At 42.9% G+C, this 27684-nt stretch overlaps 1 protein-coding gene across 1 annotated transcript; it reads right to left on the reverse strand.

Annotated features, from left to right (window-relative positions):
• Positions 1 to 713: 713 nt before the first annotated feature.
• Ythdf2 (YTH N6-methyladenosine RNA binding protein F2) lies at positions 714 to 27684 on the reverse strand. The gene is made up of 5 exons (XM_059255083.1): positions 27446 to 27684; positions 26981 to 27005; positions 26323 to 26402; positions 19478 to 21061; positions 714 to 1586 (listed from the first exon to the last, which is right to left on the reverse strand). Exons 1-5 carry the CDS (start codon positions 27470 to 27472, stop codon positions 1563 to 1565), a joined length of 1740 nt encoding a protein of 579 aa, XP_059111066.1. The 5' UTR covers positions 27473 to 27684; the 3' UTR covers positions 714 to 1562.

Raw genomic sequence — 27684 nt, forward strand, 5'->3', positions numbered from 1 at the left:
GATGTGTGGAACAAGGCATACCCTGGTAATACTGTCCACAGTATTAACTCCATTTTCAGAATCCTCTTAGTGTAGTTTTTGCACATTTATCTAAAATTGGGACAACTTAAGAGCAAAATTCTCTAAAGCAGAGAAGCCCTTTAAATCTTAGGGAATAAACAAATTCCACTGTGGTCAAAGTGTACAAAGAGCAAACCACTGGAATTTCACTTTTGAGACCCAAATCCCTGGGGAATGCTGTCTAAACTAACCATATATTGGACTAGACACTTATATCCTTGGATCCTGGGTGCTACCTCTTTTTGTAGAGTGAGGTTCCTATGGAATTAGCTCAGCAGCTGACACCTAATAAAACACAAATACTACTGAGTGGTTTAGCAGTGCTGTGCTTTCTATACGAAGAACCAGAAACAAAGCGTTAGAGATACTGTCACACACCTTGGTTTACAGAAGTCAGGACAAGTCCAAACTATGTCCTTTCAATACAAACTTTTTTGATGACTGGCCTCAAACTTGCTATGTGGTAAGGACAAGCTCTGACTTTCTCCATCCTGGACCCCCTTCCTAAGTGCTGGGAGTATAGGAATGCAGTACCATGCAGTGCCTTTAACAACTCTCTACAATGAGTTGTTATTTCACCTCTCAAAACTCCTTACATGCCGAAATCTTTCCCCAAAATACAGCAGACAAATAATACTAAATGGTACTAGAAATGATGCTCAACAGGATCTCACGTTTATTGAGAAGTGATTAATGGTAAAAAGAAAGGCAATGCCCTTTCCTCATTGGCTGAACAAGAAACTGAAGAAACATTCACTACATGTTTTACAATATTTTCTCTTCCAAAATGCATTTCTGAAAACAAGTTTTTACCACTGTTCTTAGCTTTGAAATCAAATTAATCCTGACTTAATCAGTATAATGTACAAGAACAGAACATTTCTTAGGACTCCTAGTACTTTACTTTGAGTAACAAAGGGTCAGAGAAAATGAATCACCCTTACAGACACAACCTTGGGTAACACTGTTATTAACCTCTCCTAGACAAAAATTCTTCATAAAAATTTTCTTCCAGTTCGGAAGGGAAAAATCAAATTCCCACTTTCTGGGGTGGACACCCAAAATCTGTGTAACTCAAGTGTTCTCCAAGTGCAAATGTCAAAATGGGAAGAGGAAAGGGTTTAAAAATTAGAGAAAATTGTATGCACTTACGGACTTAAAAATCCGAAAAATATAGTAAAAAGACAAAAAAAAAAAAAAAAAAACCCAAAGCATTATGCTCTGAATCACAACCAAAGCCAAAATAAAAGGGACATTTTTTTTACCTAAACTACCTAGAGGGAATTTTTGTTTAGGTTTTTCTTTTTTTTTTTTCCTTTTTTTTTTCCATTTTCCAGTTAAGTCCTATGTCTTTTGTGAAATTCCAATACTTAAACTGCAAGTTTGCAATCGTCTCTGAAGTCAATGAAATTAAGAAAAAAGTCCTAATTTTCTTGAAGGTCATTGTGTCCTCTTAGGATAAGCAGATGCAACCGTTGCTGCAGTCTGTGCAGAACCGCTTTTTATTTCCCACGACCTTGACGTTCCTGGGGAGGTAAGAAAAAAGTTGAAATAGTTAGCTAAAACCTATCTAAATGAAAGTAATAATAAATAAACAAACACAAAAACTACAATCAGTTTAAAAGGAAAAGGCCTGGCCAGCTGTGGTGGCACACAACTTTGACCCCAGCACCTGGAGGCAAAGGGCAGGAGGATCTGTGAGTTCCAGGCCAGCCTCGTCTACAGAGTGAACTCTAGGATAGCCAGGGCTATGTAGAGAGACTCTGTCTCAAAACACCAAAACAACAACAGAGTGCACAGTCCTAAACTTACGTATTTGCTCCCACTGATCTTATAACTAACTATGGCTCTGATGTTAGTACGAATCCCAGAAAGAACAGCAACCCTCACATTTGGACTTCCATGTCCCAGGTACTGTTAACTATTAATCATCTCCGTATTTTCCCTCCAAAGACTGTATTTACTTCCAAGGCTTATATTTTGTTATGGTTTCATTTAAGATAATCACAACCCAAGCTGGTCCCAACTTGGAATCCTCCTGCCTTAGCCCTTAGTGTGCTGGTACTAAAGATAGGCACACTACACCAAGCCATTATTCCCATTAAACTAAACTTCCAAGAAGTTACTTACCTGTCCAAGACTACTGACCCAAGATGAACCAAGGACTGTGCAGCTATTGTACCAATCTTTGAGAAAAACTAACGACTTTAATCACCATCACTCAGGCTAGCTGGACCGGAACTAGGAAGCTTAAGGTTTATCGAGAAAGCCTGCCTCAATAAAGTGGAGATCAAGCAAGGAAGACACCCATTGTTTATCGAGAAAGCCTGCCTCAATAAAGTGGAGATCAAGCAAGGAAGACACCCATTGTCACCTTTGGCCCTCTACATATGTGTGATAAAGTGCCTTATATACATGTATGAAAATGTCACAAGGAGATACTACACTTATCAATCACAGCAGTAAACATTATAACTAACCCATATATTCCAATCAGAAAATCAGCTGCTATAGAAAAAGAAAAAAGTTCCATCCAATGTAACAGAAACTTAAGTTTTAATGTTCCTAGAATTTTTCTATTAAACTCTCCTAAAATTTCAAGAACAGACACTGTGATGGTTTGAAAGAGAATGGACCCCATAGGTTCATGTTTGAATACTTGGTCCCCAGCTGGTAGAACTGTTTGGGAAGGATAAGGAAGGAAGTGTGTGGACTTATTAGAGATGTGTTACTGGAGGGGAAGGCTTTGAGGCTCCATTCCCAGTGTCTCTGTCTGTCTGTCTCCAACTTTTGTATCAAGATGTGAGCTCTCAGCTGCTCCTGGACTAAACCTTTGTTCCACCATCTCTAAAACCTAAATTAAATGCATTCTTTTAAAGTTGTCTTGGTCACTGTTTTTTATTACAGCAACAGAAAAGTAACTAAGACAGACATAGTGCTTTACAGTAGGAAAACAGGTTTAAAAAGTAAAATCAAACTGCCAGGCATCATGGCACAGGTCCACAATCCCAGCACTCAGGATACTAAAGTAGGAGGATCACCAAGAGTTTGAGGACAGCCTGAGCTGCTAGAATGTGACCCTATCTCAAAAAATAGTAATTCTGGCCAGGCAGTGGTGGAGAACAGCTGTAATCCCAGCACTCAGGAGGCAGAGGCAGAAGTACCTGAGTTCAAGGCTAGCCTGGTCTACAGACGGAGTTCCAGGAGACGGAGTTCCAGGACATCTAGGGCTACGCAGAGAAACCTTGCCTTGGGGAAAATAATAATAATAATAATAATAATAATAATAATAATAATAATAATTATCCTGAAGTTAACCAATCTTCCAATAGCACCTTATATCAATTTTTCATTCAGAGATGGGATGTAGCTCAGTGCTAGAATGCTTGATGTGCAGGGCTCTGGGTTCAATTTCCAGCACTAGGAACAACAAAATCAGCTGGTATTTTGTGAGGCTGGGGCAGGACTGTGAATTCAGAGACAGCCAGAAGTATACAGGAGTTGTTCAAGGTCAGCCTGAAAATTTAAAACTAGTCTACTCGTTCACTTTCAAGCACCATCAAATCTAAAAAAACAAAATGAAAACCCTAAAAACAAACAAAAACAGGTCTTCACTTACCTAACTCATGCTTATTTGCTTTACAAGGTAAATTAGGCTAATTGACTATTAAATAAAATGGTGCTTGTTATATCTTTTTCTTTAAAGATTTATTTACTTGTTTACTTGTTTATTTATTTATTTATTTATTTATTATGTATACAGTGTTCTCCCTACATGTATCCCTGCACGTCAGAAGAGAGCACCAAATCTCATTATAGATGGTTGTGAAGCACCATGTGAGTGCTGGGAATTGAACTCAGGACCTCTGGAAGAGCAGCCAGTGCTCTTAACCTCTGAGCCATCTCTCCAGTTCTGCTTCTTATATCTTAACAAACACACAGAAAGTTTTAACCTGTTTTCCTTATACTGTAAGAAACCAAACCCTGCCGGGCGGTGGTGGCGCACGCCTTTAATCCCAGCACTCGGGAGGCAGAGCCAGGCGGATCTCTGTGAGTTCGAGGCCAGCCTGGGCTACCAAGTGAGTTCCAGGAAAGGCGCAAAGCTACACAGAGAAACCCTGTCTCGAAAAACCAAAAAAAAAAAAAAAAAAAAAAAAAAAAAAGAAACCAAACCCTAACATATACATCTAATTTTACCAACATGCTTAGTCACAACACTTAAAGCTCAGCATGGTGACACAAGTCTAATTCCAGCACTCAGGAGGCAGAGAGGCTGGAAGATCTCTGTGAGTTCGAGGCCAGCCTGGTTTACATAGTGAGCTCCAGGGCAGCTCCAGGCTACAGAGAGACCCTGCCTCAAAACAAAACAAACAAGCACTTAAAATATTCAGTAAGAAAAAAAAAAATCAAGAGATAAGGTCAGTTGTAGGATCTCAAAAATGAGGCTAGCAATTTTCAGTGTTATAGTTTAATGAGCCAGCTTAAATATTCAATTTCCAAACACAGCTGTTTTGATACGCATACAAAAAAAATAAATAAAAATAAAGATTAAAGTCCTCAAAGGTTATAAAGACCCTTTAGAATTTACACCAAAGCATCTTAAAAAGTAAATGACTTTGGAACTAGTAAATAATTCACAGAATCTTAAATACTAAATCATATTTAAAATAGTTTTGAGGAACTGGAAAGAAATGGACTCTGGTTAAGAGCACTGGCCTACTTTTCCAAAGGACTGGGGTTCAATTCCTAGCACCCACAAGGCAGTTCATAACCATCTGTAATTCCAGTTCTAACACCCTCTTGTGACCTTTTCAGACCTCTTCAAGTCAAAATATACACGATACACAAAAATACATGCAGGTCAAAACACACACATAAAATAAGCCAATCTCTTAAAAAATTAGAGCATTATTTTGATTAAGAAGAAAAAGTACAAATTAGAAAGAATAAGAATCACTAGGATCCTGCCTGAAGAGTTTCTTAAGGGCCAACTTTTGCAATCCATGGATTAATTAATAATTAGCATCTGAACCAAGCAAGATTTATCAATAAATATTTAAAGGGGTGAAAGTCTGATAAGAAAAAAGATATTCATAGTCTCTTGCTGATGAAAAGGAAAAATTATTTTACTACAAGTTTTTTAAGATTTTTATTATGTTGCATGTATGTGCATGCCTGGGGAGGCCAGCAGACCGCGCAGATGCCCTGGAGCCAAAGTTACGGGGCTGTAAGCTGCCTGCCCAGCACAGGAGCTGGAACTGAACTAATGTCCTCTAAAAAACTTCAGCAAGTTCTCTTAACTGCCGAGCCATCTCTCCAGCCCCTGGACACAGCATTTGATGTCATCCAAGGTGCCTTGAAATTACAATCAACCCTCTTGGTCTCCCAAATGCTGGGATCACAGGTATGCACCCTCAGACCTAGTGAAAACAGCAAATAAAAACGGAAACCCTGGCAGGGAACAGCTTACATGAAGTTACAAATAATGGCATGAACAAACACCATCTACCTAGTGACTGACCCACTGAGGGCATACTCTCTCTTGAAATCACTATAGTTTTAAGCATATGAAACTAAATGATCCCGGACTAGAACCCAGACAAAAGAAAATTGCTATAGAACATTAAGAACATTGGAACCAGGCACTGTGGTTCATAGCACACACCTGTAAACTCAGTACTAAAAGGCTGAAGTCTGAGACCAAGCAGGACTACAGAGACCTTACCTCTAAAAACAAAACAAAATACGTTTTCACACCATATACACGCTTGTCATCCAAGAACATAGAAGCCTCAGCCAGGAGGTTCCTGAGGTCAATGCCAACCTAAGCTATATATAGAGAGATCCTGTCTTGAAAAGTTAAAGCCAGCCAATGAGATGGCTCAGTGGGTAAAAACACTTCCCAAGTCTAAAGACTCACATGAGAGGGGGAAAAAAAACTTATCCTTTGACCTCCAACAATATCTAAAATTTTAGATTTTATGTGTGTAGTTTTGCCTGCATGTATATATGTGCATCATGTGAGTGCCTAGTAGCTGTGGAAGTCATAGGAGGGTGTGAGAGCCCCTGGAACTAGAGTTACGAATGGGTGGGAGCCACCACATGGGTACTAGGAACCCAGCACAGACCCTCTGCAAGAACAAGAGCTAGGCCAACTCCTCAGACCCTCCATGTCTTTGAGGCATGGTCTCGTGTACCTAAGGCTGGCCTTGAATTCACTGAGGATTACTTTGAACTCCTGATCGTCCTGCTTCTACCTCCCAAGTGTCCTCTTCCAAGTATGTGTCATCGCATCTGAATCTGCTTGTCATTTCTGTGTGTGCTCCTGTAAAGGCCAGAGGACAATCTTGGGTATTGTTCCTGAGGTGCCATCTACCTTTTTCAGTCAGCGTCTTTCACCAAGGCAACCAGACAGGAAGGCTAGCTGGCCAGTGAGCCCCAGGGATCTGTCTCCAACATCCCACCAGCTTTTATTTATGTGGGTTCTGGGAATTAAAATCAGGTCCCTGTTGTAGGGTAAAAGGGTCAGCCAAAGAACACACTGGCCCTGAAACCAGAGCCAAAGAAACACATTCTGCCCCTAACCAACTCAATACAAAAAAACAACCAATCCCTGAGCACAAAATCCAGCTAGTCTCTTGAGCTTATCCAAGCTCAGGGATTGAAATCCGACCAACTACCACCTTAAAAATCTTCACCTGGAAAAAACCCGCCCCTAAGAAGTCCTGTATAAACCCTGTGCCTGTTCAGTTCGCTGTTGCCTTTTCCCACCCTGGCAGAGGCAGCCGCCCTCCTGGAGTCTTCCCTCCCAATAAATCTCTTGAATGAGGTTTTGGTGAGACCTTCTTTGCTGGAAAAGAGCGGAGCAGAACTGCAACACTTTCGCTGAGGAAATCTTCCCCTAGAGAGCAGAGTTGTTACACTCCGGGGGCCCTGAGTTGAACTGTAACAACTTTGGTGGGAAAATCCTCCCCTGCCGGAGCAGAGTTGCTACATTGGGGAAACCTTTCCCTGGAGCAGACTAAACTGCTAAGCTTACAGCGACTTTGTGGTATTCCTTGGCTCCTAAGTGCCCGGAACCTTTCCATCTGCTTTATCAGATAAACTACACACTAGTCACTTTGTTTGACATTTGTGTATTTGTGTGTGTGTGAGTGTGAGTATGAGTGTGTGAATGAGTGTGTGTGTGTGTGTGAGAGAGAGAGAGAGAAGTGTGCATATATGCCTATATATGTATAGAAGCCAGAGATTAACATCAGGTATCCACTCTCCCACCTTTTATACCGAGGCAGGGTTTTACATTCAACTCAGCTAGTCTAGCAAGCCAGCTTACTTCAGGCATCTTTTTTTTTTTTAAAGATTTATTTATTTTGTTATGTATACAGTGTTCTATCTGCATGCATGCCTGCAGGCCAGAAGAAGGCATCAGAGCTCATTGTAGATGGTTGGAAGCCACCATGTGGTTGCTGGGATTTGAACTCAGGACCTCTGGAAGAACAGGCGGTGCTCTTAACCTCAGCCATCTCTCCAGCCCTCCTACTTCAGGGATCTTATCTCTGCTTCCCGAGTTGTGGGATTACAGGTGGGCTGCCACACATACCTGTTCAGAATATTTGTACCCTGTGAAGGTATGTCTTTGCCAAGGCGTCCTCTGATTGGATATAAAGAGCTGAATGGCCAATAGCTGGGCAGGAGAGGATAGGTGGGATTTCCAGGGAGAGAGGGGAAGAGAAAAATCTATGGGCTCATATTTTGCCGGAAACTCTGAAGAAGTCGGACATATGGTACAAAGCAGAGGTAACCGAGCCACATGGCAGAATATAGATTAAAAGAGACAGTTAGTTGGAAAATGGCTAAGCTAAAGCCAGGCTTTCATAATTAATATTAAGTCTCCATACCATTATTGGGGAGCTGGTGGACTCACAAAACAAAAGCCTGACTTCATTTGAGAAAGCTGGTTACACATGCCCAACATTTACATGGGCCCCGGGGATCCAACCTCCAGTCATCTTGCTTGCCTGGCAAGCATTTTACCCTCCACTGAGCTATTTTCCCCAGCCCTGTACTTATCTTTGATGACACCATTTACTCTGCTTTCTCAAAATTACCACACAATGCACCATCATTAACTATCACACAATGCAATAAATCTCTTTAAATTTAGTCCCCTTGCAGAATATTCCTTTACACTGTAAAGATGTGTCACTGTGATTGGTTTAATAAAAAACTGAATGGCCAATAGCTAGGCAGGAAGAGGTTAGGTGGGATTTCAGGGGATAGAAAGGACTTGGAGAGGAAGAAAGGCGGGGTTGTGAGCCAGACTCAAAGAAAGCAGCATGCATGGGCAGTACCAAGGGATAAGGTATCGAGGAACACAACAGAACATATGTTAAATAAATAAGTTAATTTAAGTTGTAAGAGCTAGTGGGACAAGCCTAAGCTAAGGCCAAGCTTTAATAATTAATGTCTCTGTGTAGTTATTTGGGGAGCTGGCAGTAAAGAGAAAGACTGCTTTTTTTTTTTTTTTTTTTTTTTTTCTTCTGAGACAGGGTTTCTCTGTGTAGCTTTGCTCCTTTCCTGGAACTCACTCAGTAGCCAGGCTGCCCTTGAACTCACAGGGATCCGCCTGCCTCTGCCTGAGTGTGGGATTAAAGGCGTGCGCCACCACCTATCTGTAATTATGTATCCTCTCACCAACATCTCAAACTTCCACCTCTAATATTTAAAGGTGTTTTTGTTTAAGTGTTTTGAGACAAGGTTTCTCTGTATAGCCTGTTCTGGAACTCCATCTGTAGACCAGGCTGGCCTCAAACTCAAGAGATCCATCCACCTGCCTCTGCCTCCTGAGTGCTAGGATTAAAGGCATTCACGCCACCACTGCCCAGCTTGGTATTTGTTTTTTAAAATAACTATAATCTTGAATGTTTCTAAGCCTCAACCTCTAGTCTTCGGCTTAAATAACTGGTTCCAAGTAACACCCACACCTCTATTCAAACCACTTCAGCCCCCTCCTCACTTTCAATCTGTTTACAGAACTGGAGATGTGGCTGTGGTAGAGAGCTTGTCTAGCACCCACAAGGCTCTGAATTCACTACCCAGCACTAAAATACAAAACTGATTACAAAATTTAAAATTTGCTCACAAGAATACCTTGCAGCCACAAGGTGGCAGTGTTCAATTTACTCTATGAAATCTCAAGCTGGCTGAAATCCCTTTGCCTTAGCCTCCTAAAGGCTGGGGTATGTAGATTGGCCCACCACACTTATCTCTAGTTTAATATCCTTTCTTCTTTAAAACTATCTGCTGGGGAGAGGGGGATCTGTGGTTGGTAATGTAAAATGAGTAAAAATTTTCTCAATTAAAAATATCTGCTGGGTTGTGGTGGCACATGACTTTAATCCCAATACTTAGGAGGCAGAGGCAGGTGGATCTCTGTGAGTTCAAGGCCAGCCTGATCTACAGAGCTAGTTCTAGGACAGCCAAGACTACACAAAGAAACTAAAATAAGTGAATGAATAAATAAGAAAAAATATTCTTTCCAAAGCTGGATAAAGAGCTTTCTGTACAAGCATGGAGACTTGAATTCAGATCCCAAGACTTTCATCTAAAAGCCAATCAAGGTGGTACATATCAATAATCCTAGAGCAGGGAGAAGAAAGCTAGGACAGAGACAAGCAGATCCCAGAGTTGTAACTGGCAAGTCAGTTAGGCTCCAGGTCCAATGAGAAATAGTCTCAAAAATAAGATAGAGAACAGAAGAAGACACCTGACAATGTGCACATGCAAGCCAAGCCCACCCATGCATACCCATACAAAATACTCTCTCATCTTTTACTTATTATTTTTATTATTTTGTGTGTTCTGTCTGCCTGCGTATCTGTGTACTAAGTGCATGTCTGGTGCCTTCAGAGACCAGAAGAGGGTGTCAGATTCCTTGGAACTGAAACTACAGATGGTGGTGAGTTCCTATGTGGGTGCTGGGAATTGAACCGGGGTCCTTTGGAAGAGCAGGCAGTGCTCTTAACCTCTAAGCCATCTTTCCAGCCCCTCCTCCTCCTCCCACTCTTCAGTTTTCAGTTTTCATTTTAAATATGTGTCTGCACATACTGTGCACATGCATGCAAGTGCCCTCAGAGTCCAAGAGGACACTGGGTGATTCCCCAGAATTGGAATTATAGGCAACCAGTTGTGAGCAGCCTGACATATATGCAGTAACCAAATTCCAGTCCTCTGCAAGAGCAGCAAAGTGCTAAGCCTTCTCTCCAGCCCCAGTTCATTTATAAAGAGAGTGTTGGTGACACAGGCTGTGAGATTTTCAATCTCCCAGACAATATGCCACCTTGCCCAATTATTTATCATTTGCTTATTCTCTCTTCTTCTACTTTGGCGGCGGCGGCGCACGCCTTTAATCCCAGCACTTGGGAGGCAGAGGCAGGAGGATCTCAGTGAGTTTGAGGCCAGCTTGGACTACAAAGCAAGTTCAGGACAGCCAGAACTGTTACACAGAGAAACCCTGTCTCAGGAAAAAAAAAAAAAAAAAAGAAAAAAGAAAAAAAAAAAGTATGATAAAACGGTATTTTTAAGTGTAACCAAAAGTAAAAATTGAAAATACTATTTCTAAACCAAATGAAATTGTTTGCCAAGATCGACTATTCTCAGAATCATTACTTGGCATTCCACTAACAAAGAGCTACATGTAAAGTGCAACAATTTCACAACTAATTTTATCAGGCAAGGCAGTGGCACAAGTCTATAATCCTAGTAGTTGGGAAGTGGAGGCAGGATCATGCTCAAGGTCACCCTCAAACTACAAAGTGAATTGCAGGCCAGGCTGAGCTAGAATAAACCCTGTCTCAAACAAATGAACACCCCCTCAACTTTTTTTTTGTTTTTTGGTTTTTTTTGTGGTTTTTCGAGACAGGGTTTCTCTGTGTAGCTTTGCGCCTTTCCTGGAACTCGCTTTGGAGACCAGGCTGGCCTTAAACTCACAGAGATCCGCCTGGCTCTGCCTCCGGAGTGCTGGGATTAAAGGCGTGCGCCACCACCGCCCGGCCCCCTCAACTTTTGAAGTCACATTCTAAGCAACTAACTCGGGATATCTAAGAGTCACTCAATTTTCAAGTTTAAAACTTACAAATGAGGAAGAGGAACAGGACACTGGAGAGATAGTTCAGCAGTTCAGAGCATTTGCTATTCTTCAGAGGATCCAAGTTTGGCTCCTAGCACTCACAGGGTGGCTCACAACTGTAATTCCAGCTCCATGGTTGCCTCAAATTCCTGAGCTCAAGTCTACCAGCCATCCATGTAACAGGGACTACAGGTATGTACCACTACACATGACTCTTCATTTATACCTAGAATGCTTATCTAGTAAAATTTAAATAACTCTGGAGGTAGAACTTAAGTCTAGATATAGCTTTAAAACCTTCTCAAATAACTCAAAAGTTATCTTTAGACCTGTAATTCCAGCACAGGCTCCAAAACACTGTTTCAAAAATAAAAACAAGGGCCAGACATGGTGGCAACCACACCCTTAATCCCAGGGCTCAGGAGGCAGAGGCAGGCATGATCTGGCAGGTCTGGTCTACACAGTGAGTTCCAGGACAGCCAGGACTACATCATCAAACCCAATCTCAAAAAGAAAAAAAGGGAAAGAGAGATGGGATCAGTAGACAGGGGCATTGACTACTCTTCCAAAGGACCTAGGTTCAACATATGGCAGCTCACAACTACCTGTAGCTCCAGTTCCTGCACACACTTGCTGCACAGACATACATGCAGGCATACATGTATGCATACTCATACACATAAAAATTAAACACACACACCCCAAGGGAACCCCATGAGATAGCTCAGCAAGTGAAGGGCTTTGCTTCAGAAACCTAAGGACTGCTGGGCGAGGTGGCGCACACCTTTAATCACAGTACTTGGGAGGCAGAGGCAGGAGGATCTCAGTAGGCTCCAGGCCAGCCTGGTCTACATACAGAAAAACAAAAATAAAACAAAACAAAGTCTGACAAGCAAATTTAATCTCCAGAACCCACACGAAAGTGGAGGAAGAGCCAATTTCACCACGTTGTTCTCTGACCTGCACGTGTGCTGTAGCACACTGCTCCAAACACACACACTAATGTTTGGGATTTTTTCAAATTAAAAAAAAAATCTTAAATCAGTATTTTCGGGAGATGGAGAGGATTTATACCATGATACACTTTCTCCACATCTACCCAGTGTCCCACCTCCTTATCCCTTTGCTGGATCATGAACCTTAAGTAATGTAACTTTTGACATAAATGGCTAAATTACCCAATAACTTGTCTAGGCTCTAACTCTGCCAATGAGGTGATGTAACCTTATAGTTTTTGTGTAAACTAGAAGTGAGTGGACTATAGTCTTCCACTCAGTCTTATGACATCTCAAACCATTTGCATTCTTGTTCCTACTGCCTATCATTAAATCACAACCCTTGAAACTCTCATCAAATGGACTTTAATTCCAAAGGATCTGACACCTTTTCTGACCTCCTCAGGTTCCTGCATGCATGTGGTGCATTCAGGCTCACATATACATAAAAACACGTAATTTATTTTATTTTGGGTCATGTCCCCTGGAACTGAGTTAAAGACGACTGTGAGCCACCATGTGGTTACTGGGAACTGAACCCAGGTCATCTGCAACAAGTGCTCTTAAACCTCTTGAGCCATCTTTCCAGCTCCATAAATATTTTCTTTGAAGTTCATGTATCATGCAGTGGAGCACACCTTTAACCCCAGCACTTGAGAGGCAGAGGCAGGTGATCCCTGTGAGTTTGAAGGCAGCCTGATCTGCACAGAGTGTTCTGGGACACTAGGGTTACAAAGAGAGACCTTGTCTCCAAAATAAGTAAATAAATAAATAAATTCACGTGAAGTCAAATCTTACATGAGTCTATCTTCTCTATATGACTAAATTTGTGTATGTAGTAGGCAGTTTCTGATGTGTGTGAAGACCTACCAGAGGACTGGGATATAACTATGCTGGTAGTGCTTGTTTGCACTTGTATGCACAAAGATTCAAGCTCCAATACCACATAAAATCAGGTACAGTAGTTATGTCTATAACCCCAGCACCCAGAAAGTAGATGCAGTATAATTATAAGTTCAAGGTCATCTTTAGCTACATAGCAAGTTCTGGGCTGTAAGACCCTATCTGAAAAATTAAATAAAAATTACAAACTGAATAATTCATAGGGATCTCCCCCATTGGCTAACAAAATCCAGAGATGCTCAAATACCTTTCAGAAAATGGCACAGTATAAAAGTAAACAATAACAAAGGAAATGGTAGTGTTTGCATACAACCGACACTTTTTTTTTTTGGGGGGGGGGGTTCAAGACAGGGTTTCTCTGTGTAGTTCTGGTGCCTGTCCTGGATCTCCCTCTGTAGACCAGGCTGGCCTCGAACTCACAGAGATCCACCTGGCTCCGCCTCCCGAGTGCTGGGATCAAAGGTGTGTGCCACCACTGCTGGCCCTTAAATATTTCTAATCCAATCAGCTGAATCAAGAGATATAGAAGTATTTGTTTTGTAAGCACAAAGTAAGCTCCAATACCACATAGTCAGGTATGGTAGCACATGCCTGAAAACCCAAAACCCAGAAAGTAGATTTGGGATAATCATTAAGTTCAAGGTCAAATAAAGTTGAAAAGAGCAGCTTCCTCTATTTCTAACAGCTACATAGCCCTGACTGGCCTGAAAAATCACTGAAATTAGGCAGGCCTCAGAGACCTGTCTACCATTTCTTCCTCCTCCATCTTTCCATTATCTTTCCCTACTCATCCTCCTTCCAGGTGTACATGTAATTAAGTATTCCATAAAACCTGAGTGACACTAGTCTTAGCTGGTCTCTTCTGCACTTGGTCACATACTGTAACATCAACACTGAAAAAGTTATTGTGGGGAGCTGGAGAGATGGCTCAGAGGTTAAGAGCACTGGCTGCTCTTCCAGAGGTCCTGGGTTCAATTCCCAGCACCCACATGATGGCTCACAACCATTTATAATGGGATCTGGTGCCCTATTCTGGTGTGCAGGCATACAAGAAGGCAAAACACTGTATACATAATAAATAAATCTTAAAAAAAAAAAGTTATTTGTGCGCATATAATGTGCAGGAATGCACGCCTGCAGTGGTCAATTTTGTAAAATGTTCTCTCCTCCATATTTTTAGTGTTTCCCGTGTATGCAGTGTACAGCTTAGTGTGTTGTAGGTGTGCTCGTCTGCGCCAGAGGTTGACATCAAGTGTCTTCCTCTATCATACTCCACTTTTTATTAAAAGTTTTTTTTTTTTTTTTAATTATGTGTGTCTATGCAAGTGAGTGCAGATGCCCCCAGACACCAGAGGCATGGACCTCCCTGAAGCTGAAGTTATTAGCATTTGTCAGCTACCCAGCATGGGTGCTGGGACTGAACTAAGATCCTTTGCCCAGAGCAGTACATGCTCTTAACTGCTGGACCATCTCTGAAGTTTCTTTGGTCCATCTTTAAAGCAATCAAAAACATGAATTCTAGGGACTGAACTCAAGCTCTCAGGCCAACACAGCAAGCACTTTACCCACTGAGCCATCTTGCTGGCCCAGTGTCAGCATTTTAACATACACTGTTCTGTAACATTTCAAGTGACCTCATGTTCTAATTATCCCTAACACCAGGTCTGCTGGAGCTTGTTTACTCAGCAGGGTGGAAAGTATTACGCAGATACTTGCACTACCTTTGCTGGAGCTATAGTTGTGTCCAGAAGGGGGCAGCAACAACTTTACAGCCACACTTCTTCTTGGCTCATTTGCAGACTTAGGGGTCAACAGTGAATACAGAAAAGCAGAAAGAGATCACCGTTGCTTGCCTTACTTCACTAGTTTTTTGTTTTTTGGGGTTTTTTTTCCTTCTTTCAAGAATTACAATCGGGTCAACATTGGAACAGCCTGCCAGCCTGAGTATGATCCCAGGAAACTACGTTAGCAGAGAACTAGAGTAGACTGCCCTGACCTACACATGCACACTGTGGCTCGTGCACCCACGTGTGTACACAAAAACAAAATAAGTGACAATAAATAAAGAGCTATAGGAAAGTCCTTGATCTAGGACATCCAATGAGAATTCAATGCAGTGTTTCAAAAGCTGTAGCCACCTCTACAACATAACAGCAAAGAAATCTAGGCTTCTTGACTCACCACACCCCCACACTAAACAACCCAACACATAGCAGGGACGCTGAACCTGCAGAACTTCCACTCACATTCCTCCATTTCTTTTTTCTCTTTAAATCAAGAGTGCCATGTAGCCCAGGCTAGCCCAGAGGTAACACTGAACTTCTGCTCCTCCTGCCTCCACCCTTCCAGTGCTGGGATTAGAGGTGTGGGCCACTCAGTTTATGTAGCGCTGGAAGCTGAACCCAGTACTTTGTACATGCTGAACAAGCATTCTACCAACAGAACTACATTTCCAGACACTGGAAAGAGAGATCTGACTCCCACAATTTGTCTTCTGACTCCCAGGCACGTACGTGTGGAGTATACAAATACACCCACACACAGAAGGGGGTGTCCACTCAGTAAGTGTGAGGAGGAACTTCAAGCATTAAAGCAGGAATAAATGGAAACAACAATTAGTATGTCTTTGTCTTTGTCCTTTGACAAGGCCTCAATGTGTAGCCCTGGCTGTCCTGGAAGTCACTACCAGGCTGGTCTCAAACTCAAGAGATCCGCTTGTCTCTGCTTCATGAGTGCTGTGAGTAAAGGCAGGTATGGTTATTTCTTTTTTTTTTTTTTTTTTAATTCGGAGCTGAGGACCGAACCCAGGGCCTTGCACTTGCTAGGCAAGCACTCTACCACTGAGCTAAATCCCCAACCCCTGGTATGGTTATTTCTATCCTAATCACTTAGTAAGAAAATGTAGAACCTGGGTGCAATGGCTCACATCTGTAATCCTGAGAGGCTAAGGAAGGACGGCTTCAAGTTTGAGGCCAGTCTGTGCTACGGTCAGGCTGTCCCAAAGAACAAAATCAGTCAACACGTTTATAACAGATTACAAAGCCACTAAAAGTGATGTCACAGTATCTGGTGTGGTATAAGTGAACAATACTCAGGGCTAAAAAGATGTTTTGAACCAGGCCAGTGGAATAGCCCAGTGGTTAAAAGGAAGCCTGAAGACCTATGTGGTGGAGATCAACCCCTGACCTCTAAAAAGTTTCCCTGACCTCCACTTTCATGCATGGGGATGTGCTTGCTCTCTCTCACAATTAAATAATGTTTTAGATTCAAAGTTTTTTAAAAAAAAAGTTACAAACCAGGACATAGCTGGCCTGTAATCCCAGCACTCAGGAGGTGGAGGCAAGAGGATCAGGAGTTCAAGGTCAGCTGGGCTAGATTGGGGAGGAGGGAGGGGAAGACACCCAAAAGACACAAAGATATTGCTAAAATTTACTGGAAATGTCAAGCCAGACAGATGCAGTTTGAAGGTTTCAGGATACTGAATTACATCAGGTGACAGAAGGATTCAGTAATAATGGCTGACTGTCTCTACTTCAGTGTGGTCTGCCAAGATCCATGTCTGGTCATGGACCTTCAGAACAGCTGTGATATCATCCTAGGAGAAGTTTTAAGTGCTTCCTAGTTACGTCCAAGTTGCTTGCTGCATTACAACCCCTCCATGCCATCCAGTCTTCTGCCATCTTGTAATTAACACAAAGTACACACACCTAAACTAGTGCCTTGATGAGCTATGAATCCCATTCTCACAAACTTTCTTGGAAGCTTAATAAACTACTAACAGATTACAGTCAGTTATGCAAGGACAGGAGGAACAAGCATCGGAGCAGACAATTTGGACTGAAATGGAACAGGGCTAGCATCGAGCTTTCCTGAAACCAGAGTCTCTTCCCAAAGAACATTACCTCAAAGGCAATGGGGCACAAATATAATCAAAGCTTTAACTTTTATCTGGTGTTTTGTTCACCAGCCTGAGAACAATTAGGATACTCATCCATCTAAATTTTTATGTGTGGTTTTGGAAATAAACCATTACCTTTTTATTTAAAGGGGGATAGTGCTAAGGATAGAACCCAAGGTCTAGTGCATGTTCCCCAAACATTCTACCAGAGTTACATCCCTAACCCTAGACACTATTTAACAACTTTCATTATTAAGTTCATTCTAGGAAAACAGTATAAGTCTAGTCAATCCTACGATAAGAATCTCACATCTAATTATACAAAGTTCATTATCAGAACTGGCCGGTAACTCAGTGGAGCTCTTAGCCTGCATAAAGCTCTGGGTTCAATTCCAAACAACATATAAATGGGTTGTGGTGGCAGTCAGTGGTGGTAGCTGTAACACCAGCACTTGCAAAGTTGAGATAGGAGGATCAGAAATTCTAGCTCAATGTGTAAAGGTGCTGGCCATAACCCAAGAGACCTAATTTGATTCCTAGAACCAGATAAAATAAAGGTAGAAGGTGAGAACCAACTGTGTATCTGTGTGCTCCTACCCTAAAGCGGGCACAGAAGGCAGAAGAAGGAGGACCACGAGTTCAAGGCCAGCCTAGGCTACATATTTATTGGGGCTAGAGAGATGACTTAGCAGTTAAGAGCACTTGTTCTTACAGAGAATCAGGGTTCAATTCCCACCACCCACATGGCAGACATACAAAAGCGCAAAACCTAAAATAAATCTAAAACTTGGGGGAGGGGGGACAACCTAAAACATTAAAAAAAAAAAATTAGCTTCAGTACTGGAAATGATGGTACGCCTCTTTCCTAGCAGACACAAACAGATCTGTGAGTTCAAGGCCAGCCTGGTCTACATAGTAAGTTCCAGACCATAGATAACTACACAGTGAGACCCTGTCTCAAAAGTCAAACAAACAAAAAAATTAGTCTCAGAGATCCAAAGTCATCCTCAGTTAATGAGTTCTGAGGTCCTAACTATGAGATCCTCTCTCCAGGTTCAATTCACTCACAACCACTGCAGTGAATTTAATCCAAATACACCCTTGAATAAAAGTCAACATAGATCCAGGGGCTTAGCTCAGAGATAGACTGTTTCCCTAGCATGCTCAAGGTCCTCGTTCCATCCAGAGCATTGGTTTAAAATAAAAAATAAAAACACAAATTCACCCTGAGTTCAATCACCAGCAGAACAAAAATTAAGCCAGCATAAATCAACAGTAAACTCCAGTTTCATGGGATCTGAAACCCTCTTCTGGTTTCTGTGTGTATACCAGGCCTGCATGTAGTACACAGACACACATGCAGGCAAAACACCTGTACACAGAAAATAAAAGTTAATAAAATATGAATAAGTAACAAAAAAGGTGGAAAGAAGGCTCAATGGTTAAGATCACTAGCTGCTCTTCAAGGACCTGGGTTCGATTCCCTGCACCCAAATGGCAAAGCCTACAATCACCTGTAACTCCAATCCCAGGGTAACCATCACCCTCTTCTGGTCTCTGCAGACCTCATGCATACATGCAGGCTCATATACATACATATAAAACAATATTTTTTTTTTTTGTTTTTCTGTCTTTATTTTCGAGACAGGGCTTCTCTGTATAGTTTTGGAATCTGTCCTGGAACTCACTTTGTAGACCAGGGTGGCCTCAAACTCAGAGATCCGCCCACCTCTGCCTCCTGAGTGCTGAGATTAAAGGCGTGTGGCACCACTGCTCGGCAAAATAAATCTTAATAAAACAAACACACACCCCCATTGTGGTCCTAAAATTTATATATACCTAATACCCTCAGAGCAAGCACTGTGTATTTCAAATAAATCACTCTAGTTTGGATCCATTTTCTATCACTCTTTCTACCCGATACAAAAAAAAAAAGATAAAATGACTGAGTAATAAAATGTTAAAACCAAGTTTCCCCAATCCCTTTAATGCTGCTTTTAAAGTTTTATATAATAAAGTTTTACATATACATAACTTTCCTATGACTGGGGATGTGGAGCAGTGACCAGAGGGCTTGCCTAGCATATCCTTGTTTCAATTCCTATTACTGAGAAGAAAATAAATAAAGTGAACACTACAAAGAGTAAAACATGTTCTAACAAACAATGTCAATTCTTGCATAGCGCGTTCATACTTTCTGTATGAACCCTTCGTCCTTCCCTTTCTCATCATACCATCACTTCAATTATCCCTTTTGTATCTTTACCTGTCTCTATCAGTTAAGTTCAAACTGTATTGTTTCTGCTCTCCACTAATGCTCACATTCCTTCACACTAGGGTTCAAAAGACCAATTATACTCCCTCCCATAAAGCCTTAAGCTGCTACATGACACCATTATTTCCAGAGCTTTTATTAACCACTCACTCACTGCAATACCTCTCTTAGCCTCTGTAATGCCTCCTCCTTCCCCATAGTCTGAATAAGCTCATTACCTTTTTAACACTTTCTTCTTCCTCTTGGCGTTTCTCATAGTGTGAGAAGTCATCAAAAATGGAAGTGGTGTGCTTGTAGCTGGCTATGATTTTCAACACCTGCTTAGCTTTTTCCAGAGGCACTTCCTGAGTGTCCCTAGAGTTGGTCACTGGTTTATTCTCGTTGTTCTCTAGACGAATGTGTCGCAGTTGGCTATTGGGAACGTCCTTCACAAAAATCCATCTGACATCAAAACGACCCTTCCATTTGTCCTGGGACCACACACCTGCACATGTGTTGTAGTCCACAGCAGATTTCATCTCTGCAACTCCACAGAAGTGTCCACTGCCGTTGACACTGAAAAGTAAGTAAACGGGACCTTTCCCGTTCATGGAACGGTACGCAGCATCCAGTCTCTTGTTACCGTGCTCTGTGCTGCACCAGATATTATACTTAATGGAACGGTGGATATCGTCCTCAGAGTAGCTCTTAATGATGAAAACCCGGCCATGTTTCAGATTCCAGTCGAAATCTTTAGGGTTATAGTTATTAATGGACCGAAGCTTCTCCAATACTGGGTGAGGCTCTGAAGGAGCAGATCCAGAGCCTGCCTGAGACTGTCCTACTCCATTACCATCCACCCCATTATGACCGAACCCACTGCCACGGTTCCGAGGTGCTACCCAGCGAGCTGGCTGGGCTGCCTGTTGCTGGACTGAGAGCTGGGCAGGCTGTGGTGGAGGCGGAGGCAATGGCTGTGTCTGTTGCCCCACTGATGTCTGAGCCACTGGTGGGCTATTATTGGCCTGCTGTCCTACAGGCTGAGGAGACCCCTGGGTTGGCTGACCTATATTTTGAACCAAAGCCTGTGAGGGAGCTTTTGCCACGGGACCCTTGTTATCCCAAGTTCCAATATCCATGTTATGCTTTATTGGGGGCGGTGGAAGACTTGATCCTGCAATGCCATTCTTGGTCTTCAGTTTAGGTTGCTGTTTTGCAGGCTTGCTAGCAATATCAGCCCAAGACGCTGGTTTTGGAGGAGCAATAGTAGCTGGAGGCAAACTGCTAGAAGCCACAATGTTACTAGTGATGGACCCACTACCAACAGCAGAGCCTACAACTTTTGGAACACTGCTTGCAACTTCTGTGCTACCCAGTTTCAGTGCTGCCATCCCTTGGTCTATAGTATTCATGCCAGGAGCTTTATTGAGGGTCTCATTGGCAAAAGCTGACTGTCCATCAATCATGGCTCCACCTAAGGAGCTGGGTGCATAAGCATAATTGCTACTATATCCAGAGCTTTGAGTAGACTGTCCCTGAGAACTGTTATTTCCCCATGCTGAGAAGTCGATCCCACTGGGAAAAAAATTAAAACCATGCTGACCAAGAAATGGAGTGCTACCTAGGGCTCCTGGCTGCCCAAACATTGCATCTGGTAGGAAGTGGGGCTCCCCGTTGCTCAGTTGTCCATAGGAAGTTAGATAGGGCATGGCTGTGTCGCCTCCAGTAGACCAAGCAGCTTCACCCAAAGAGTAGGAAAAGCCAATGGAGGGGCTGTAGTAACTGGGTAAGTAGGAGTCTGACATGGCAGTATATGCATTATTCTGTGGAAGAAAAGGCAAACACATCAAAACAACATATATATAAATAATATAACAGACATTTCCTTCCACAATCACAACTCAAGTATTTGAGCCATCACTACAAAAGCGAGTAGCCCATATACCTTTCTGTAAACTTCTTCGCATTTTTGAACTATATGAAATTTTGATGTGATATCTGCTGGTTTTTTAATGTGCTATGTAGCCCAGCTCGCCTCAAACTTACAGCAATCTTCCTGCCTCAGATTCTAAGTGTTGGGGTTAAAGATATGTCACACCATAACTAAAGGTCCTGTGTAAACATGTAAAGTTAAGTTGATACATATAGTAAATATAGTTTGTTTTGTTTTTTTTTTTTGTTGTTGTTGTTATTTGTTTTTGAAACAGGGTCTTACTCTGTAGCTTTGGCTGTCCTAGAACTTGTTATGTAAACCAGGCTGGCCTAGAACTCAGTGTGGTGGGATTAAATAAAGGTGTATACTACTAGGGCTGGAAAGGTAGCTCAACAGTTAAGAGTATTTGCAGTACTTCCAGAAGATCCAGATTTGGTTCCCAGCACACACATGGCAGCTAACAACCATCTGTTACTACAGTCAAGAGATCTGATGCCTTCTGTAAGTAATGCAAACACGTGGTACATAACATACATGCAGGCAATACACCCATACATACCACAATAAGGCAGGGTGGGGGGTGTCCCCATACCCCATCATGCCTGGCCAGTTGTTCCTTTTACACAGGTTCTCACTATGAAGCTCTAACTGGCACAAACCAGGCTGGGCCTTGAACTTCCAGAGATCCCCCTGCCTCTGCCTCCCAAGTCCTAGAATTAAAGGTTCTTACTCTACATCCCAGAGAGGTGGGAACTATGTGCCCCAGGCTTACTTCTAACTCCTGCCAATCCAGGCCCAGTGGAGATGATGTCTTTATTAAAACTAATTAATTTTGGATTTAAAAAAGTGGGAATTTTGGGGGCTGAAGAGATGGCTCAGCAGTTAAGAGCACTGACTGCTCTTCCAGAGGACCTGGGTTCAAATCCCAGCACCCACGTGGCAGCTAACAACTGTCTGTAACTCCAAGAGCTGACACCCTCACACAGACATACATGGAGACAAAACACCAATGCACACGTGCACACGTGCACACGTACACACAAAGTGGGAATTTTGCAAGATCAGTGTTCAAGAGCTTCCCAGCAAAAGAGCCAGACTTCATGGCACATGCTTGTAATCCCAGCAAGTAGGAAATACAGGTATAAAGGTAGAACTCAAGAGCTTCCTTAGCTATACAGTGAGTTTGAGAGCTAACAAAACCAGATTCTAGTGGTGACGCACACCTTTAATCCCAGCACTCAGGAAGCAGAAACAGGCGGATCTCTGTGAGTTCGAGGCCAGCCTGGTCTACAAAGTGAGTTCCAGGACAGGCTCCAAAGCTATAGGGAAACCCTGTCTCGGGGGGAAAAAAAACAAAAACAACAAACAAAAACAGATTCTATGTCCAACAAGAAAAAAAAAAAGTAGGGGCTGGAACAATGACTCAGTGGCTAAAAGAACTTAGGTTCAGTTCCTAGCACCATGTGGTGGCTCACAACCATCTGTAACTTCAGTTCCAGGGAATCTGATGTCCTCTTCTGACCTCCACAGGCAGCAGGCACACACTCACTGTACACACATACACACAGAAAAACAGATGGCTCAATGGGTAAAGGTGTTTGTCACCATGCTTAATGACCTTAATTCAATCACCAGCACCCCACAGGGCCAAAAGAATTGACACTACTGTCAAGTTGCCTTGGCCTCCACATACATGCCATGGTAGCCCCACACCACATAAATGCTTAAAAATAAAAAAGCCTAGCTCAGTGAGCAGTCAGGTAAAGAACCTGAGTTAGATCCCTGGAACCACATGGTGGACAGAGAGAATCAACTCCTGCAAACTGTCCTCGGCCTCCAATCTGTATGGTGGCACACACATGCCCAGTTATTTATGTTGTGTGTGTTTAAGAAAATTTTGGAAGGGGATATTTAAAAAAAAAAAACAGAAAGAACTAGAAATTTCAAGTTCTAGTCCAAATGTCTATCCAAGCATTCTTCCCTCATAAACTAACAATGTTCACTACATAAACTCTACAATAACTGAAAGGGAAATAGTGGTTTCCAAAAGACTTAAAATATGGGTGGAGTAGAGGGATTACTTCCTGTTTCATTTCACCTATAAAATGAATGCTAATTATTTGAAATTTATACTACCTTTTGCATTAGAAGTATAAAAATATGACATTAAGTCTATAACCTTAAATTATCAGAAATATGAAATGTGTACAATTATTCTTCACATCAAGAATATAGATTGTATTGTGAGAGCTTTAATCATTCTTGATCTTAGTTTGTGATTTTTTTTTTCCAATAAAAACCCTACAGCAGCCGAGCGGTGGTGGCGCACGCCTTTAATCCCAGCACTCGGAAGGCAGAGGCAGGCGGATCTCTGTGAGTTCAAGGCCAGCCTGGACTACCAAGTGAGTCCCAGGAAAGGCGCAAAGCTACACAGAGAAACCCTGTCTCGAAAAAAACAAAAACAAAACAAAACAAAAAAAACCCTACAGCACTGCTGGGCAGAGTGATGTACAGCACTGAGGAGGCAGAGGCAGGAAGATCTCTAAAAACTGGACGCCAACATGGTCTACACATACATAGCTCCTGGCCAGCCAGGGCAACATTGTAAGACCTTATCTCAAAACTAAACTAAATAAACCCTACAGCACACAGAATAACCTCAAATGAAAAGCAAGAGGTACATGAAATTGATCTCCATAAGTACAGAGCTCAATTCATATAGTCTGCCTTAGTTGTAATAGTTCTAGTAATATAAGACACTCATTATTTACCAGTCCATCAGCTACCTAATAGGTAGATCTGACCTGAAGAGACTTGGAAACGGTAAGTACCTTAGGACTTGAACTTGTATTACCAAGGCCAGGAAACAGTATAAACAGTATTCTTCAGCCTCTAAACACATCTACATAATAAAATTCAACTAATGGAGTTTGAGAAGGCCAGGTGTGGTACCTTATGCCTTTAATCCCAGTACTCAGGAGACAGAGGCAGACAGATCTCAGCAAGTGTAAGGCTAGTCAAGATTACATAGGGAGACTCAAAAAGACAAACAAACAAACAGAGACAGAAAGAAAAAAGAAAGTTAAAAATTACATGAATAGCTGGGTGTCAGTGGCAAACACCTTGGGAGGCGGAGGCAGAGGCAGGTGGATCTCTGAGAGTTTAAGACCAGCTTGATCTACAGAAAGAGTTCCAGGACAGCCAGGGCCGTTACAAAAAGAAACAGTGATGTACACCCGGCTCTAAGGCTTACTCTTGGTGACTGACCACAAAAAAACAAAGAGCCACCCTTCTTCAAGGTTTATAACTACGGCCCAATTTTTTAAAAAGGTCCTTTAAGCTTCAGCTTACTTCTGAAAGAAAAACAAAATGCTCTTATTAGCACGGACTAGGCCAAGACATCCGTGAATGTCTATACCTGTAATGACAAGTCCCCACATGCTGCAGAGCTCAGAAATCTAAATTACACAATACTTTACAAGAACTACCTAGAATTGATTCTAAACGTTCCCACTCTCTGTTAAAGTGATTAGGAAAGCAAACTACTTCATTAACAGTAACTATTAACAATTCATTCCTCTACTTCCTTCCCAGATTTTCTTGATTAGCTGGTTGTCCTCTGTGGAAACTTTCTGCCAATCACTTCCTAGATCAGCAGTTCTCAATCTCTGGGTCACAACCCTTTTGGGGGTCCCATTATCAGATATCCTGCATATCAGATATTTACATTATGACTCATAACAGCAGCAAAATTAGTTATGAAGTAGCAACAAAAATCATTTTATGGTTGGGGTTCACCACAACATGAGGAACTGTATTAAGGTTGAAAACTACCCTAGATGGTTTTTGTACTCTTAACTATGAAAATTTTTAGGTACGTTATCTCAAAAATCTTACATAAGATCCAAATCCGAGTACGTGTACACACGTACACACACGTGTACATACATACATACACACATACACATACACACACACACACACACACACACACACACACACACACACACACGTCAAGTTACTGAGAACCAACTCTATTTCCTTCCTACAGGGTTATGTTCATAATATTATATAAATGTTGCATAAACTTCTTAATCTATGTTACAATAGCTTAAAAGTAATACCATCAACTCTTTTCCTGTATAAATTTTGAAGTATAAATCTGTGGACTTATGTTAACTAAGACTTTGTGACCGTCATGAGACAGGAAAACAAAACTGGTGAATCAAACAAACCTCCACATGTACAGTTCATATTATGGGTATCTGAATATATATGCAACTAATCTTTCCATCAGAAACATTAAGTACATCTCAAACTTTTTTTGTCAGCGATGGACATTATACTTGAATGACACACTGGTGCAAAAGCCCTCTCTCCATCTCTAAGGAAGTTCTGGCCCACCTGCAACTGCAATCTTTCTTTCTTTTTCCTTTTTTTTTTTTTGGTTTTTCGAGACAGGGTTTCTCTGTGTAATTTTGGTGCCTGTCCTGGAACTCACTCTGTAGACCAGGCTGGCCTTGAACTCACAAAGATCCACCTAGCTTTGCCTCCCAGTGCTGGGATTAAAGGCGTGCACCACCACCGCCCGGCACTGCAATCATTCTTGATCTGAGCATCAACTGTGCTAAACAGTGTTTTAACTTTAACTCCATTTCTCTTCCAGAAGAGGTAGGTATACAAAGTTGTTCTCTATAGATATTAAATAAACGTAAATTAAATAGCAAGCATCCCACTTTGTCTCACTTCAAAATTTTAATACATGAAAGCTTATGAGACCAATGGATGGTAGTTCTGTATCAGTGAAGTTCAAGTGATTCTACACTAAAATTTCCTCACTATATCAGGAACCCAACTTTCCTAAAAAACAAGGTTCTGTTTCCTTCAGTGCAGTCAGAACATTAAACTCTGGCCAATATTCTAAATTTTGCACTGACATATTCCTGGCAAATGAGGGACAATTACTCAATTATTGTTCTTACACAACGAAACGTTATCAGTACTATAGCCTATAACATTTGTTTGTTCTATAACAAGTTAATAAGTATTAAGAGTAAACTCCCTCCAACACAAAAGTGAGACTTACTGATAGGGCAGAAAGTCTAACAGTACACTACACCCTCAGATAATAGAAAACGATCAGTTACTTACGGGCCTTGCCTGTGGACTCAAGTAAGGTTCAAAATCATCATCATTTAGTCCATCCTTTTGATGCACAGATCCATTTTGTACTAGAAGGAGAAAGTCAAATTAGTAATGTCCTGGCCCGAGAGCTCCCTCAAGTTCAGCAATTACATTCTCACCAGGAAGAGATCACGCTAGTTCACAGAGCCACCAACCTCTTAAAGGGATAACATGAGCGCCAAGGCTCAAGCAAGATTCCCCAGTGAAAAACACTCTCTCCACCCCAGAGCAAGCGGATCTTTTTAAAAGGTCAGTTTATTGGCTCCTAGGAATTTCAATTCCCTCCGGCTTCCTCTCCCCCCTCACATGTGAGTTACTTCCAGAAAGTGATCCACGAGGAGGAAAAACAAAGGCCTCCTAAGACCTACGGGAAACTAAGGACCTGGTGCTTTTCAAAACGCCTTCCACCCCCACCCGCTCATGAATTGCTCGTTGTTAACGAAAAAGCTGCCGGCCGGCTGCAAGAACACACCAAAAGGGTCGAACACCCCGCGCGAGGCACCTGCGAACTGAGCCGCTTCGGAAAGGTCCTTTCCCCGGGGCGCGTCCCCGAGACCCCGCCCCCACTGTCCGGCGTGCTCGCCCCCCCATCCCGGCCCGCGGCCACCGGCGGAGCCGGGCTTACCTTTGTTTCCTTGACCTTTTGGTCTCTGCGGGAGGAGGGGACGTCGGCGAGCAGCAAGCCGTCCGGGCAGAAAACGGAAAAGGAAAGACAAATGAGAACAGGGCCCGAGCAGGGAAGAAAGGAGCAGGCAGGCCGGAGGGGACGCGTGGTGAGGGGGAGGCGGGGGAAGAGCGCTAGGCCGGCGGGTCACCCGGGCCGGGCCAGCAGCGACACGAGGGAAGGAGAAGGAAACGAGGAAGGAAAGCCCGGGCCGCGAAGGGGAGGGAGCGCGGCGCGGCCGGCGAGGGCCGGGGAGGAGCGGGAAGAGCGGGCCAGACCGGGAGGCGCAGGGCGCGGCCGGCCTCAGGCCGGAATCCCAAGCCGCGAGAGGCGCCGCCGCGGCCCGACCAGGAGCGGCGGGCCCGGGCCTAGTCGGGCTCCGTCTCGACTCACACAATGGCCGAGGCATGCGGGCTGGGCCTGTACCTGCTCCAAGAGGCTGCTGGCCGACATGGTTCTCGGATCCTCACTGGTGACGACGGCAGCGGACTCCTCCTCAGGACGGCGGCAGCGGCGGATGAGCCCCGGCGGCGGGAGCAGAGGGTGCGGCGGCGGCTTTTGTCCCTGACACTCGGAGCCTCGGCGGACGCAGCGGAGACACAGCGCGCGGCTCGGGCTCCGGCTCCGACTCGGCGACGCTCTAGCCGGACAGCTCAACGCCCGTC

The sequence above is a fragment of the Peromyscus eremicus genome, chromosome 2, assembly GCF_949786415.1.
Source record: "Peromyscus eremicus chromosome 2, PerEre_H2_v1, whole genome shotgun sequence".
NCBI lineage: Eukaryota > Metazoa > Chordata > Mammalia > Rodentia > Cricetidae > Peromyscus > Peromyscus eremicus.

What these genes read in the sequence shown, in the direction of transcription:
- Ythdf2 (XM_059255083.1), bottom strand. Translation starts at nt 27,472, where the DNA reads ATGTCGGCCAGCAGCCTCTTGGAGCAG. An exon ending in CCAGCAGCCTCTTGGAGCAG is followed by an intron (nt 27,006 to 27,445) that starts GTACAGGCCCAG and finishes CTCCTCCCGCAG; the next exon opens with AGACCAAAAGGTCAAGGAAA. An exon ending in AAAAGGTCAAGGAAACAAAG is followed by an intron (nt 26,403 to 26,980) that starts GTAAGCCCGGCT and finishes TTCTCCTTCTAG; the next exon opens with TACAAAATGGATCTGTGCAT.